Source organism: Geotrypetes seraphini, chromosome 3, assembly GCF_902459505.1.
Source record: "Geotrypetes seraphini chromosome 3, aGeoSer1.1, whole genome shotgun sequence".
Lineage (NCBI taxonomy): Eukaryota > Metazoa > Chordata > Amphibia > Gymnophiona > Dermophiidae > Geotrypetes > Geotrypetes seraphini.
In genome coordinates this window covers 169,375,879-169,392,811 of record NC_047086.1, presented here as the reverse complement: position 1 = coordinate 169,392,811, position 16,933 = coordinate 169,375,879, and the positions used below count along the sequence as shown (strand labels likewise).

Genomic DNA, 16,933 nt, shown 5'->3' with positions numbered 1-16,933 from the left:
AAGGGGGCACTCAGAGAAATTGAAAGGGGAGAGGTTTAGAACAAACGTCAGGAAGTTCTTTTTCACACAGAGGGTGGTGGATACATGGAACGTGCTACCAGAGGATGTGATAAACAGAAGCACGCTACAGGGGTTCAAAGAAGCTTTGGATAGGTACTTGGAAGACAAAGGGATTGAGGGGTACAGATAAGAGTAAAGGTAGATTATAGGGATGGGATTAGAGGTAAGTTACAAAATTAATCAGGGACCACTGTTCAGGCACTAGGCCTGATGGGCCGCCGCGGGAGCGGACCACTGAGCAAGATGGACCTCTGGTCTGACTCAGTGGGGGCAACTTCTTATGTTCTTATGAACCCCCCAATGATGGCTCACACCACTCTCCCAACTTAAAAAAAAATTGGCAGTTGAAAAGCCCTCCTGCCTCAGCTACTGGACCTCCTCAAACCCCTGACCTCCCCACCTTTAAATTGAAGATTGGCAGGATGGATGCCCACTCTCTCCTGCCACCGGGACCCCTTCTATCCTGCAAACCCACGACCCCTCCATACCTCTAAATTGAAGATCAGCAGGAGGGATGCCCACTGCTTCCTTCCTCAGTCAAAAAATATACTCAAGGGACAATAAACTCAACAATTCTTATCAGTTGAGTGACTACAAATGAATAATACAGTTTCTTGGGAAGTCACTCTGTAAGTCCAATTGAATGACCAAGGTATAATTCATATCCTCTCCTAATCGAACTCTGGTCAGAGACATGAAGGCAGTTACCACCGCCTCACCACCCAATCACTGCAGTGTTCAATACGTGTCAGAACTCATGTCTTTGAGCAGAGTTCGATTAGGAGAGGATATGAATTATACCTTGGTCATTCAATTGGACTTTACAGAGTGACTGCACTGCTTCCTCCCAGCAGGCCCACCTATTCAGATTAACAGGTCTTCCCTTTCAGGATGCACTGAGAGGGGTCTAGGACCCTCATTGGCTCCTCCCATATAAAGGGCCTTAGGTATCCGAACCAATCAGAGTCTTAGGCACCTCCCAGGGCATCCCAGGAAGCACTGGGAAGGGGAAGGCTTGCCATTTTGAAAAAGCGGGACTGCTGGCAGGAGGGAGTGGGCATCCTTCCTGCCAATCGTCAATTTAGATATATTGGTGAGGGGACTCTAGCAGCAGGAGGTAGTGGTTATCCCTCCTGCCAATCTTCAATTTAAATGTAGGAAGTTCGGGGATGTGGGGGTTTCCAGATGGTTGAGGCAGGAGGGAATGGGCTTCCTGCCAATTTTTTTTTTCTTTTTTTTAAAGTTTTGGAGGTATCAGGAGGGAGGTCTCAGTCTTATAACCAACTCTCCAAGTGGACATCCAATTTTAAAGTTGTCTTTACTGAGCCTCAGCCCCGCATCAAATACCGGTTAGCTACAGTAGAGCCTGATGGGCTGAATGCTGAAATCGAATGGGGTTCTTTGATTGGTTGATCTCTGACTAATAGTGGGCAGGGGAATTTAGTATGGTTTAGTTTAACATTTATGTAAATACGTCATACAAAGAATGCCGTGGCCATCTTTACTCTGAAAAATTAAGTGGGGTGAATGATACCAGCGGTTGCAGTAAGAAATTTATAGTCTCTTTTTAATGACTGTTAGGTGCTTGAGGCTTGCTTTTTCTAGTTTGGGTAGACGGGTTACAAGTACTGATATTTTCTTTTTGATTTTTAGGGATGACTCTTGAAAAAGCGATATGCGAAACATGTTGGGTCCAACCCTCTTGAACCGAGTTTAAAAATAATGAATTGTTTATGAATTTATTCTAAAAGAATATTTCTATTAAAGCTAAGTTTACTTATTTATAAAATTACTGTATTTTTCGCTCCATAAGATGCACCTGAGCATAAGACGCACCCTAGATTTAGAGAGGAAAACAAGAAAAAACCCCATTCTGAACCAAATTCTCCCTGCCAGGCTCTGCACCCTGTTCCCCCCTCAATGCCAGGCTCTGTACCCTGTCCCCGTTCTGGTAGTCTAGTGGTAGGCAGGGATAGGGCACAGGGCAGGCAAGTCTAGTGGCAGGCAGGCCTAGTGGCCTAGTGATAGGCAGAGCACTCCACCCCGAGGCAACAAGCAGGCAGGCAGGCAGGCAGGGCCCTCCAAAGTGCATAATCTTTCTTCTCTTCTTCACTATCCATGTGTACCATTTCCTCCCCTTCCATTAAGTATCACATCTCTGTATCTTTATTCCTCCCCTTTCCAGCATTATTCCATGTCCTTATCCCTATGCTACCTCCTCCTTCAGCATTTCTTTGCTCTGTCTCTTTCCCTCCCCTGGTTGCCCTGGTTCTTATGCTGGGATTGTCATTTCCGTCCTCCTGTACTCCTCATCCCCAACCCGATGCAGGCAGCCCTCCCCTGTACCCCCTCCGACCTCTCCCCCTCACCTTTAGTTCCTCCGGCGCAGCTTGACAGGCCCGTTCCTCCATGTCCCGCCCGAACAGGAACAGAGTCAGAGGAGCGGTGGTAGAAGCAGCTGAGGCCCAGATGTGCCACCCAGCGCTGCCATGGGGGATAGAAAGGAGGAAAACTTGAGGCCAGAACCAGCTGCCGCTGCTGCTATTTCCATAGCCGCTCACTCTCTTCTGGGCTATGCTGTCATGCTGGGCTATGCTGTCATGCTACTGCCGGTCTGCGGCTGGAACGTGACTCAGGCCTGAGATCAGTTCACAAAGCCATATGTGGTAGCTCCTCGCGAGTCCCGCACATCATCCGGAAGCCTTCCCTCTGACATTGTGGTGTCGGAGAGAAGGCTGCCGTTCCGGCACAGGACTCGCATAGGAGCCGCCGCCACCTCCCACAGCTTTGTCAACTGATCTCCTCAGGCCGAAGGCACGTTCCGGCCACAGACCTGCAGGAAATTTCTATGGACCGTAACTGGTCCGCGGACCGGCAATTGAAGAACACTGGCCTAGAGGACCTGAAATATAATTGGGGTTTGGAGGTGGGGGGAATGCAGACTGAATGCTCACCTAAAATCCTTGCACTGGCCTTGTTATGCAGATACAAGGCTTAAGTAATTTCCCCTTGAAAACCAACTGAAAGGTACATGGATACAAGATTATCTGCAGACCTTGGTTGTGCAATCAAAAATACATATTAAGAGTTGAAATTTGTTGCCCCTTTCCTAGGGGACACATGATGAAGTTATTTTTTAAACCAATAGGAGGAAATATTTTTTTCATTCAGAGAATAGTTAAGCTCTGGAACGCATTGCCAGAGAATGTGGTAAAAGCAGTTAACGTAGCTGGTTTAAAAAAAGGTTTGGACAAGTTCCTGGAGGAATAGTCCATAGTCTGCTATTGAGACAGACATGGGAGAAGACGCTTCTTAATCTGGATCGGTAGCATGGAATGTTGCTACTATTTGGGTTTTTGCCAGGTACTAATGACCTGGATTGGCCACCTTGATGATGGGCTACTGAGCTAGATGGACCACTGGTTCCTGTCCTATTTTTGCCTCTAGAGAATGACACGGTGGCAAAATTCATCACCGTTCCCTTCCCCGCGGATAACCGGGGGAAACCATCTTCATGTCATTCTTTAAGGAGAGAGGAAAGAATCAGAGTATAATTGGGCACAATCACTGACCCACAAGCTTTGCTTTGAAGAATGCTGGTGTAGAAGGACCAAGTTTGAAATAGACACTAGAAAATGACACGGGAATATTTCCCGCGGTTATCCGCGGGGACGGGAACGGTGATGAATTTTGTCACCGTGTCATTCTCTACTCTAGACTGCTCCATGTTTTTACCCATTCAGTAAGTGACAGTCTTTACCTTTGGCAATCTAGTCAGATTACTGCTTAATGACCTTGCTATTGAAACCTGTCTATGGGGAAAAAAGCAGAGTAAGTCTTATTTTTATTTATGATTTACCCAATAGTCAGTCTATGGTTGTAATCAGTTCCTGTTTCAACTTGGGAGAGGATTACCATATTTTTTTATGGGAAAAAAAAAAGGACAAGTGGCCCTGCCCCATTCCACCCCTAGCCTCTTCTTCCCTGAGCTCGGGGCCACTTCTGGAAGGCCTATGAGCATACATGAATGTGATGTATATATGTGATGTCATTGCGGCACATCCGTGAATGCATGGAGGGCCCTCTAGACACAGCCCTGAGTTCTGGCAGAGCTGGGGCTGCCCAAAACCTGGACAAAGTGCCGAGTTTTCTAAATCCATCTGGACACTCAGACATTCCTCTAAAAAGAGAACATGTCCAGGTAAATCCGGACATCTGGTTAGAGTTACCAGATTTTACGTATGTAAAATCTGAACACCCTAGACCCGCCCCCAGGCCTGCCCAATTCCACCTATCCCTGCCCCGTTGCACACACACCACACACCAGCCTTGCCCCTAGCCCCGTCCCCTCTGCCTACTCATCTCAGTTGGGAGGGCATCCGCACATGCCCGGATGCTCCTCCTGATGCAATTTACTTTTTAAAACCCGGACAAAGTTCCGGGTTTTGAAAAGCTGTATGGACGCTCAGACATGCCCTCTAAAAAGAGGACATGCCTGGGTAAATCCGAATGTCTGATAACCCTACATCTGATAACCCTAGCTTGGGATCTTGCCAGATACTTGTGACCTGGGTTGGCTACTGCTGGAAACAGTACTGGACTTGATGGACCTTTGATCTGTCCCAGTATGGCAACTCTTATTTTCAAAACTGCTGACTGCTGCCAGATATTCACTGGTGGGATCATGTGTTTGTCACCGGCATTGAATATCTAGGTCAACTGTTGATCTGGAAGTTATGTGGCTGTTAGCTGATCAGAACTGATTTTTGTGTGTTCCTATCCGAATTGTTAGTTATTGCACAAGCACTAAATATGGCTGGTACCAGCAATTGTCAATGCATCACCAGCTGTGCCTCCCCCCCCAGCTCTAACTAAACTGTACCGCAATGGTCAGAGCCAATATTTAGTTACACTTTATTTTTAAGTACTGATGAATATAGATGAACCTCTCCTATTTGCTTAATCCAGATTAAATATCAATCCCTTTATTCATTCATTTATTCCACTGCTTCTTCCTGGAAATCTGAAGCAGGGAACATAGCAAAATAGGAACATCCCAGAAAAGATTAAAATCAGAATTAGAAATTTTCAAACTCTATTTACCCACAATAGAAAAACACTTTGTTATTATGCATAATGTAATATGTTATTCCTGGAAAAATGCTAGCTTTGAACCAGCATTAATTTTTCTTCCCAGATATATCTGGCTGGTGCATGCATGAAATCGTTCCCCATTATTTCTTCCCCCCCCCCTCCACTTTGATGGTCTTAATTTGCTGAGAGCTAGGGGCGATCGATATTGAAAGAACAGTCATTTTCATATTTATTGCTTACAACATGCCATATTATTTTAAAAACAGTAATTCTGAGGTACAGCCACTGTACCATAAAGATTTCTTCTGGCTCCCTCTGTGTTAGAGAGAATGGATATTTTCTTTTTTTTTTTAAATTCTTTATTCATTTTTGCATGTTACAACAAGTGTAGCAGTTAAACTCATATGAACTTAAAGATACACACTTGATTAACTCTCATATATGCATTAAGTATAACATTTCATTACAAATTAATATTCTGTAATATTTTAAATATTATATATGAAATCTAATATATAAATTATTCTTATTGAGAATGGATATTTTCTTACTGCTAGGCAAGGCTGAAATTACAGGTCTCTACCAAAAGAGGACTGAGGTTAAAAGAAGTTAAAAGAGTGATTCCGCTGTTCTGATTAACCTGTCAGTGTAGATCAGATGACAGAGGATTGAAATCCTAATAAAAACATGTTCACAGTGGTATTTGGTTTGATATTCCTAGAAAGAAGGGAGAGAAATCTCACCTTTCTGTCTGTGATGGAGGCACCAGTTACCATGTGTACTTAAGAAACTGACAGAGCTGGCCCAGAGGGGGGGAGGGGACCCCAGTCAGGGTCAATATTCAAAGGGATTTAACTGGCCAGAAATGACCTGTGACTAGTTAAATTGCTTGTTCAGTGGCACTTGAGCAGTTATTGTTACTGAAAATTAGTAGTTAGTGTGTAAGTGAAAACCGGCTATTTGGGGAGCATTCCGGTTTACTGCCTAAATAGGACCATGTAAGATCAGTACTATCTTTATGTGGCAACCCATAGCAGCTGGACAAACAAGGCATAACCTCCTACAGCTATGCAGATGACATCACCATTCTCATACCCTTCGATCAACCAAAACTCTCTATGACAGACACAATACACCAAACACTAAAATCAGTAGCGACCTGGATGAAAGATCACAAACTGAAATTGAACCCAGACAAAACTAATTTCATCCTCCTCGAAAACAACAAAATACCAACCATAACCAACATTGAAATCAACGCAATCAACTACCCCATACAACCCACTTTAAAATTACTGGGAATAACAATCGACAGAGGCTGCACCATGCAACCGCAAATCAATAAAACAATAAAAAAATCATTCTCAGTCATGAGAAACTTAAGACAAATTCAGAAATTCTTCGAGAAAACACAATTCCAGCTCATAGTTCAGTCCCTAATACTAGGCCTACTAGACTACTATAATATCCTCTATCTCCCCTGCCCTAATAACAAAACAACTACAAACTATCCAAAACACAGCACTAAGACTAATCTACTCACTGAAGAAACATGATCACATTACAGAAGCATATCTCAAATCGCATTGACTTCCAATCCCAGCAAGAATACAATTCAAATTCTACTGTCTACTATTTAAGACTTTATACGGAGACAACCCAAACTACCTGAACAACCGCCTCATCCACAACAGCTCAACCAGACATAGGAAAGCTCACACCCCATTCTCATACCCCCTAATTAAGGAGGTTCAAACGGAAAAAAATTATATGATGGCCTCTTAGCCACTCAAACAGCCAAACTAGACAATCAAATCGCCAATCTACTGACGACATCCCTAGACTACAAAACATTTAGAAAAGAAATAAAGACGATACTCTTCAATAAATCCCTGGAAAAGTAATAGCACCGCATGTTTCAAACACTGCCTCTCACTAAAACCAACTACCCTAAACAACTAGCCATACTCATCTCTTACTCTCCTTGAAAATGACCAAATTTCCTTTGAATAAGATCTTTTTGTAATACTTCCTTGATAATTCTTTTCTAATCCACCTTGAACTGCAAGGTAATGGCGGAATAGAAATCCCTAATGTAATGTAATATCAATTTAATCAGCTGTGCGTTAGCTGGTTCCACATAAATGACTATTCAGTGCTGAAGTCTGGACATAGCCTGACATTGAAACATAGAAACATGATTGCAAATAAAGGCCAAATGGCCTATCCAGTCTGCTTATCCAAGGCATCCACTACATCCTCCTCTCACTAAGAGATCTCATGTACTTGTCCCATGCTGTCTTGAATTCAGACACATTCTTTGTGTCCACCAGTTCCACTTGGAGACTATTCCACGCATTTACCACCTTTAATAAAAGGTATTTCCTTAGATTTACTGACCTCGTGTGGAGAAATTTTAAAAAATGTTTTCTGGAATATAAGTCTATCTTTATTTCTTTTTCTAAAATGCAACAAAGCAAGGTGGTATAAGTGTTAATTCTGTGTTCTTTCTCAGGAAGTGGCATATATGCCCCTGATAAGCCTATAGATTATTACTACAACATGGACACAGAGGATGGTAAGCTGCTGATCTCTGAACTGAACGTTCATCCCAGATTGTCACCCTCTTACACTGCTATCAATTGGACTTCATATGCCAGTAGCATCGCCGACCTCTCGCCAACCACTGATGTTTTCATTGATACTATTTTCTACGATGAATACACATTCGCTACACTCGTTGATGCTAAAGGAAGTCTCAGTGTCTGCCAGCAGGACCTATGCTGTCACTTGAGTTACCGGATGGTAGAGAAGCGCCAAGATGAAGCTTATGTACTAGGGGTTTTTAATGGGCTTCATGTTGTTGAAGGAAAATACTATCTGCAGGTAATATTTTTACTTATGCCCTGTATTCAAACCTATAAACATACTGTAGTGTTTAAGAAGACTGATTTGTGTTGTTAATAATGGCCGTTCATAAAGAAATCTGTATTCTCTTCCAAGCAACTCAACCCGAAACTATCTTATGAAGCCTAAAATCAAACTGCCTGATATCCAGTGCTATTTAGCTGACCAGGAACAGGCTGTCTCCTGTTGAATATCCTGGTCAGCAGCAAGGCTGGTCACCAGCTATGCCACGTGATGTAGCCAGTCAGAGCTAATATTCATTGTGGAAGGGAAAAGGATTGGGACTTGTATATCACCTTTTTGTAGTTATACAACCACACGCAAAGCAGTTCACATACAGGTACTTAAAATATTTTCCCTATCTGTCCCAGTGGGCTCACAATCCATCTCATGTACCTGGGGTAGTGGAAGATTACGTGACTTTGCTCAGGGTCACAAGGAGCAACACAGGGTTTGAACTCGCAATATCAGGGTGCTGAGGCTGTAACTCTAACCACTGTGTCACACTCCTTCATTGGCTGACTGGCTAAGTCTAGCAGCCAGATAGATCTGCCTAAATCGCAAGTTAATCTTTGGCCGTGCGGTTTAACATAGGCTGGAAATTCAATGCCGGTGGTCGGTTGTAGAGCCTGCATTGAATTTCCAGGTTTTCCACTGACCAGGGGAGGTAGCTGGGCTGCTTCCCGTGATCTGAATATCGGCCCCAATGTACTTTCAGAGGGCTATCCATTGCTTTCTCATTAAATGTTCCTTTGCAAAGAAACAGAGAAACACTGAGTGTGGCAAAGCTCAAAAAATTCACCTACAGGAATTCTAGAACATCACTTATGCCAGAGTTTGATATGCAGTCAAGAAGGGATTTTTCCCTGGATTAAAACTGTTTTCTTGTGTACAGGCTATTTTATCTCTAGGCATTACAAAGACTTGCTGGATTCATATCCTGTTGTTGAATTTCCCCCTAAGTCATTTTCTCAACTTAACTTTGGACGTGAGCATTTATGCCTGCCAAGGCTGGACTTAAATGCTTGTGCCTCTTTACTGCCAGGCACACAAATGGAAATATTCGATAACTCTGTGCCTAAATCCTGAAAATGCCCATGCCCCTGCTTTGGCCACACCCTTTTTGGAGTTGCACACAGGCTGTAGAATAGTGAGCACAGAGCAGATACATGCGTAACCAGTAAGTAGTGCCAATTAGCGCTTGTTAAGGCCAGTTATTGATATCGCCAATTAATTTACAAGCATACCTGCAATCTGTGCTCAACACTGTATGCCCAAGTTTGGGCAACATATATAGAATTTGGGTGTATATGTATAGTACCTCCAGATATTCTTTACAAAAAGATTTTATATATTTATCATGATGTATAACATATAGCTGCTGTTTGAATATTGACTCCTTAGGCTCCTGATTTGGCTGAGAATAGGGCACAGATTTAGGAGTCTAATAATTCTGATTATTTCTACAGTGTTCCCCGGACTCATTTATTTGCGGTATTTTCTGACTGCCTCTTCCGGTCAGAAAATACAGGGGATGATTCTGCGAATCAGCCTTCTGCACAGCCGATTCCTCCTCTTCTTCCCCCCCCCCCCCCTTTGGAGCATACCGGATATGATTTACTGCACCTGTTGGCGCCCCAGCTGCCCTCTGTTTCTTTTTTAAATTTGCGTGTGTTCCCAGAATGGAACCCCCGTGAATTTCGGGGGAATACTGTATAGCACTTCTAGAGTTATTCAACACTGTGCACGTTATATGCAGGTACTTTCTCTGTACCTAAAGAACTCACAGTCTGTTTTTTTTACCTGGGGCAATGGAGGATAAAATGATTTGTCAAGGGTCACAAGGAGCTGTAGTAGGAATTGAACCCTGTCCCCCAGGATCAAAGGCTGCTGCAATAACCACTAGGTCACTCCTCCACTAAGTTTATTTATTTATTAAATTTTCTATACCGTTCTCCCAGGGGAGCTCAGAACAGTTTACATGAGTTTATTCAGGTACTCAAGCATTTTTCCCTGTCTGTCCTAGTGGGCTCACATTCTATCGAACGTACCTGGGGCAATGGGGGGATTAAGTGACTTGCCTAGAGCCACAAGGAGCAGCGTGGGTTTGAACCCACAACCTCAGGGTGCTGAGGCTGTAGCTTTAACCACTGCACCACACACTCCCCATAGTTAGAAGCCAAAATATAGATGTTCAGCTTTTTCCTTTTTCCCCCCAAATATTGGACCCTTCATTGTGTTTTATTATGTATTTTCTTTTTTTAATTGTGAACTGCTATGAATAAACATTAATTGTTGGTATTGATGGTTATATAAATTTTTAGTAAAGATAAAGGGCTCCTTTTACGAATCCACGCTAGGCTTTTTTATTGCCGGCCACGGCAGTATTAGCGCCGACACTCAGGAATACTATGAGCGTCTGAGCTAATACCACCACGGACAGCAATAAGAAAAGCCTAATGCGGCTTCGTAAAAGGGAGAGGAAGAGTTTTTTTTGAGATGTTAACTATCTAAATATACACACCATAGAAGTAGGTGAGGTCCATGAGGGTCACCAGCTGATCAGATTTTCAGGTTAAGCCTAATGAATATGCATGAGAGAGAGAAAGAGAGATGCATCCATAAGAAGCAACCCTTTTTGCAATGAAGAGAAAGTTCAGGAACAAAAGCCATGATGGTAAGGGCAGTGGCATAGTAAGGGGGAGGGGGGTTGGTCTGCCCCAGGTGCCATCCTGCTCAGATGCAGGTACCCCTCCTTCTCTCCGCCCTCCTTCCCACTCCTCCCCCTGCCACGCGTGTGGCTCCTTCCCTTCTCCTGTACCTTTTTAACTTTGGTGCGAGCAGCCACCAATTTGCTGCCCACATTGGCTTCAGCGCTTTCTCTGATCTCACTTCCGGGACCCACTAGGAAGTGATGTCACTAGGAAGTGATGTCAGAGAGAATGCCGAAGCCGACACGGGCAGCAAGTTGGTGGCCACCACCCCGGGCGCCGCTCACCCTCACTACGCCACTGGGTAAGGGTCAAACTTAGGTAAACTCAGGAATAATGTTAGAAAATATTTCTTCAAGAAAAGGGTGGTGGATTCATGGAACAACTTTCCAGTGGTGGAGATGAAGCAAAAAAACAATAACCAAATTCAAGAAGACATGGACTCTGTAGCTATGGAGGAGATGAAGGAAAGAGAACTGAGGCCTAAGGCACGGCAATAGGAATCAAGCTGGATAAACGACTGTAAATGGGTCTTGTAGTCTTTCTGTCATTATATTTCATTTTTTATGTTTCCTTGCATTCAGATTTGTACACTGCTAAAGTGTAGAAGCACAAATTTGACATCTTGTGGTGAGCCAACAGAGAACAGTTTAACCATATTTGATGAGTTCTCCCTCAGTGGTACATTCAGCACCAGCTATGTATTTCCAGAGGTCTTACTCAGTGGGATTCGCCTGGCACCTGCAGACTTTCAGGTATGTGACTGTCACTGATTCCAGGTGCTTCAAAATAGGTCAGCTCAATTAGGTGAAAACATAGAGATATAGGGAAGCAATCATTCTTAGTAAGCTCTTGAAGGTACAAACTCATTGTCTCACTATCCCACCTTTTACTAAACCACGATAGTATTTTTTAGCTCGGGGAGCCACGCTGAGTTCCTATGAGCGTTGGGAGCAGCACATGGTATTCAGCGCGGCTCCCTGCACTAAAATCCACTATCGTGGTTTAGTAAAAAGGGGGGGTATATTTTTAGACAGAAGGCTGGATATATAGACTCCATTTATAGCTTTCATTTACATGTATAGGATAAACTTCATAGTGAGTCTCTGCCTTCTAATTTAAAACTCTGTGGCTTCATTCTGTAAGGCAGTGGCCCCTGCAATCCATTTTTATGGCCATCGTATCCAATGACCCCCGCCGTTACTGCAGGTAGAGAAAAGGACCCGTGAAGCTCTGCTGAGTCCCATATAATAATAATAATAATAATAATAACTTTATTCTTGTATACCGCCATACCCAGAGAGTTCTAGGCGGTTCACATAGGTTAAACATGGATTACTTGCAGTTAAGAGTTGGTTGAACAGATTTACATAAATTAAGTATAGTTACGTGCATCGTTACATGCGATTCACATAAATTAAACATAGTTACATGCAGTTAAGTAATAGTTGAAAAGAGTTGCGTGGAGTTAGGTGTTGAAAGGAGCAGGGATGCAGGCAGGGGAGAAGATAAAATTGGGGAGAAGGAAAAGGTGGGTCGGGGGGGAGGAGGGGCGAGATAGAGGGGGGGAGAGGGGATCTATGAGGAGGGGGCCATTAAGTGTCGTGGCTTTGGAAGAGGTGTGTTTTGAGTAGTTTTCTAAAGCTGGGGTAGGTTGGAGCCTCGAGGATTAATTATGCCTGCATGATTACGTTGACATGCATGTGCTTGTGCCCTCACACACAAATGCCAGTTGACTCGCCTCTCCCCATGAGTCTGTGCAAATGTGCATTAATGTGACTGTGCAGTCGCATACAACCCAGCAGAGCTTAACGGGGACTTTTCTCTCTCCGCTGTAGTGGCAAAACCTCTCAACAGAGCCCCTCTGTTCCAGCTCAGCCTTGAAAATCTAAGCAAAGCGGAATTACAGGTTAATGGGTTGCCGTTGAACATACCTCCCATTTTAATATTGGCTTGATAGGTTTGAAAATTAGAGAAAAGGTCTGTGATACTTTGCACCAAGGTGAGTGACAGGCAGAAATGGAATACAGTGGCTATGTTAAGTGCACCCTCATTGCTTACACTTACCTGCATGATGTTGCATTGTAGGATGGTGGTATGCTAGTAGAATCAAAATTAGTATTTACAATTAAATTTGTAAGCCTAAAATTAAATTCCTAAGGAGGAAGGAGTGGCCTAGTGGTTAGAGCTACAGTCTCAGCACCATGAGGTTGTGGGTTGATGCCCCATGCTGTTCCTTGTGACCCTGGGCAAGTCACTCAATCCTCCATTGCCCCAGGTACATTAGATAGATTGTGAGCGCATTGGAACAGATAGGAACAAATGACTGAGTACCTGAATGTAAACCACTTAGACAATTAATAGGTAGTGTATAAATAAAATATTTTGGTGATCCCTGGAGCTTTCTCTTGTCCACTTTGTGGCTCTTTAAATAGAAAATATTGGAGACCATTATGGTATTTAAAAAAACAACAACAAAAACCCTTCCTGTTTCAGCATAACTGCAAAACATTGTCATCTTGATGTAACCAGTTCCAAGCCAGCTTCTCAAAGCTGGTCAACTCTGCCTTCAAGCAGACATTTCCCTTTTAAACTCCAGTAAGATCCTACTTTTCTTGGTTCTTGCAGTTGTTTAGATGGTGCTGAATCAAAGTTTGCTTGACAGTGTTTCAGCCATCTAGCTGTGGCTTTTTTTTCAGTGTTCCATACTGATATATTTTGTACAGATAAATAGTTGTTTGATCACACATAAGCCTTGAAAATAGTCTATAGGAACATAAGAACATAAGAATAGCCTTACTGGGTCAGACCAATGGTCCATCAAGCCTAGTAGCCCGTTCTCACGGTGACCAATCCAGGTCACTAGTACCTGACCAAAACCCAAGGTATAGCAATATTCCATGCTACTGATCCAGGGCAAGCAGCGGCTTCCCCCGTGTCTTTCTCAATAACAGACTATGGACTTTTCCTCCAGGAACTTCTCCAAACCTATTCCCTGTAGGGAAAAAGATAATGTTGGGAGTGGTGGCTCACAGAACCACACGCACAGATTCAACTTCAAGCCCTGGCTTTTTCTTTGCATTGTATACTTTACACTTGCAAAGTGTATTTCATAAAGGTGTCCCCATGGTATTGGCAGCTGAAGGATTTTAAAATGCAAATACCATGATGAGTTTTCCTTTGAAAATCAGTTTGTAGGCCCACAGATATAAAGTATCACTGAAAATGTCCTCACTTTCTATTTATTGCATATATATTGTAGCATTTCAGTATTACAAGCCAATGTACACGGTTTGACTGGATATGTTGATTTTCAAAGTTTACCACCTGAAAGAAGATTCCTCAAAATGGGTTTGCTTTTCAAATTGAAAACCTGGGGATTTTTTAGTTTAAAATTTTATATTTATGCATTTTCATATACAGCACCAAGCAAAATACTTGTAGAGCAACTATAATCTCGGCCCAAGGGAGTAAAGGAAAAGCCCCCAATAAAATAATAATAATAAAACAAAACCAAAAACCTGGGTTGAACAAAGTCCACCAATTAGAGGTGACTCCAATAACACTCAAGGAGAAAAAAAACCAAAAGAAAATCACCATAAGATAATTACACACTGCTATCTTGCTATAGATTCAGGTGAACCATAGCATGCAGTTTAGGACACATGGTGGGAACCTATTCTATAACTGTGTCTGAGGGCCCAAATTCTCGTAGCATTATCTATTAAATACTAATATAACCTGTTATTGGCATGCCTAATATTTATCAGTCATAGACCTTGTATAATTGTGGCTATGTAAATGCAGCAGGCCCTAATATAACTTAAGAGTATCCTGTCAGTTACATGAGTAGAGCTCCAAGTAAAGACCCCATTTAAAGTACTATGTACAATTCTGGAGACAGTACCTTCAAAAACATATAAACAGGATAGAGTCAGTCCTGAGAGTAGGTACTATGATGGTCAGTTGTCTCCAACATAAAGCTTGTGGAGACAGACTGAAAGATCTCAGAAGAACTGCTAAATATTCATGGAGAAGTGATTCAAATGGCAAGTAGCCTTTTGGGCCATTTGTCACTTTGAATATTGGGCAGCTTGTGTTTTAAGGTGCCTCAAAATTCTCCCAAATCTCACAGCATATCAAACAGGATCTTTTAAAACATGTGAATTCTGTAAAAGTTCTCCAGTGTTGAATTGTAACTAAAACTACATCAATTGTAACGTGGTGTTCTTAATAGGGTTCATAGACAGTAACATGGAAGACAAAGGTGCGCGCCGACAACTGAGCGCAAGACGGAGGTGCGCGCCGAAGAAAAAGACTGTTTTTAGGGGCTGCAACGGGGATTTTGTTGGGGAGCCCCCCCACTTTACTTAATATAGATCACGGCGGCGTTGTGGGGGGTTTGGGGGTTGTAACCCCCCATTTTAGTGAAAACGTAACTTTTTCCCTAAAAACAGGGAAAAAGTTAAGTTTTTAATAAAATGGGGGGGGTTACAACCCCCCAAAACCCCCACAACACGGCGCGATCTGTATAAAGTAAAGTGGGGGGGCTCCCCAACAAAACCCCCCGTTGCAGCCCCTAAAAACAGTCTTTTTCTTTGGTGCGCGCCTCCGCGCTGCGCTCAGTTGTCTGCTCGCGCCTTTGTCCTGGCACGCTTTTGACCTGACATCCTTAATAGTTATGAAACAAATAACTGTAACTGATCGTGTCTTATTTTTCTTTTATTCTTTTTAGGTATTAAGTGATGGTCGCTTGATAAGCAAAAGCAGCATATCCACCAAATCAGTTCTAACTGTCACACTTTTTGGAAGGTTGTATGAAAATGATCCAAAAGAACAGAGCAAGCCTCAGTATAATGATGAATAGCTTAATATTCAGATCTTGGCATCTATTTTTAGTGGTTAGGTGTTTGGATCTGGCTTATTATATTTCTCCTACTGAATATCTTAAATAAGGTGACATAATTATAAATAGACGTGTTTAAAAATATAGATTTAAGTGTTAATTTTCCAGCTAATGGGTGTATTTTGATAGTGCAAAAAATAAAAGAAATCAGCGTGTTTGTGGCTCTGGTACAACTGTTGGTTTCCTTTTCCAGTGGAATCAGACATACATTTGCATAGCTGTGGAGTTGTCTGTACATAAAAGACACAAATAAAAAATTTAGAATTCAATTCCCCCTTTTATAAAATTACATAAGCGGTTTTTAGCGCAGGCCAATACGCTGAATGATCTTCACTGCTCCCAACACTCATAGAGCTCCTATGAGTGTTGGGAGCAGCACAGATCATTCAGCACACTGGCCTGTACTAAAAACCGCTTTTGCGGAAAAGGGGAGAGGGGCAATATAGGCAAAGGAAAGAATGAAAGTATTAGGGATAGGGGAGGAATTTATCCAATAAATACTTATTATAATTATTTTTGCATTGAGGGTGTTCTAGTTTAATTTAATACACTTATATTCCACCCAACCATCAGCTCAGGGAGGATTAGAAGGCCTAGTCCCTCCTGTCTTTGGGACCGCCCTTGTGAAAATGGTGTCATCCAACCCCTGCCTGCTGCATCCTGGGATGCATTGGGAGAGACCTAAATACCATATAAGGGAAAAATGGTTTTCTTATTTTTAATGCTATAGGGTGTCTTAGGATACTTAAAAATTCTCCCAAATCTTTCACTGAAAATGCTGCAAAATCAACTTGGAAGTGTCCACTTGATGTCGTTTCTTGTCAGCATTCAAACATTTGAGCACCTACCTAGCTGACAGCTTATGCATACCCAGGTGCTCCTAGATTATACACCTAATATAATCTATATTTGCCAATCTGCCAAAATTAGGTCATGGACATGGTCAGCAGTTTCAGGAGTTGACACCATTTGAGGCTTCCCAGATCTTTCTGCATATTTAGTCTGGAAATCTCCATGCTGAAAGTTTCACACTAGAGAATGGCACAGGGAAAAATCTGTCCCCGTCACTGGACCACCGTCCCCTTCACTGCCCCATCCCCACTGTCCCCCTCACCTCTCCATCCACGTCCTTACCGTCCCCTTCACGACCCGGTCTCCGCAGCATCCACCCTTCCCTCTCGCCACCTCACTGCCCTTCGGCACCCCTCGTGCGGTCAGTGCATCTCCCTCCCTTCCTCCCTCCCTCCCCATTACC

The 16,933-nt window shown here is 42.9% G+C and overlaps 1 protein-coding gene across 2 annotated transcripts in view; it reads left to right on the top strand.

The window, feature by feature from the left end:
* The window catches only part of LOC117357548 (pantetheinase-like), a 54,394-nt gene extending 38,561 nt beyond the window's left edge, over nt 1-15,833 (top strand). For both annotated transcript variants that reach the window (XM_033938314.1, XM_033938313.1), the window contains 3 exons: nt 7,670-8,040; nt 11,357-11,527; nt 15,508-15,833. In XM_033938314.1, coding sequence (XP_033794205.1) covers nt 7,670-8,040; nt 11,357-11,527; nt 15,508-15,639 — 674 coding nt within the window. In that variant the 3' untranslated portion in view covers nt 15,640-15,833. The remainder of the gene's footprint in view (nt 1-7,669; nt 8,041-11,356; nt 11,528-15,507) is intronic.
* Nucleotides 15,834-16,933: the final 1,100 nt, after the last annotated feature.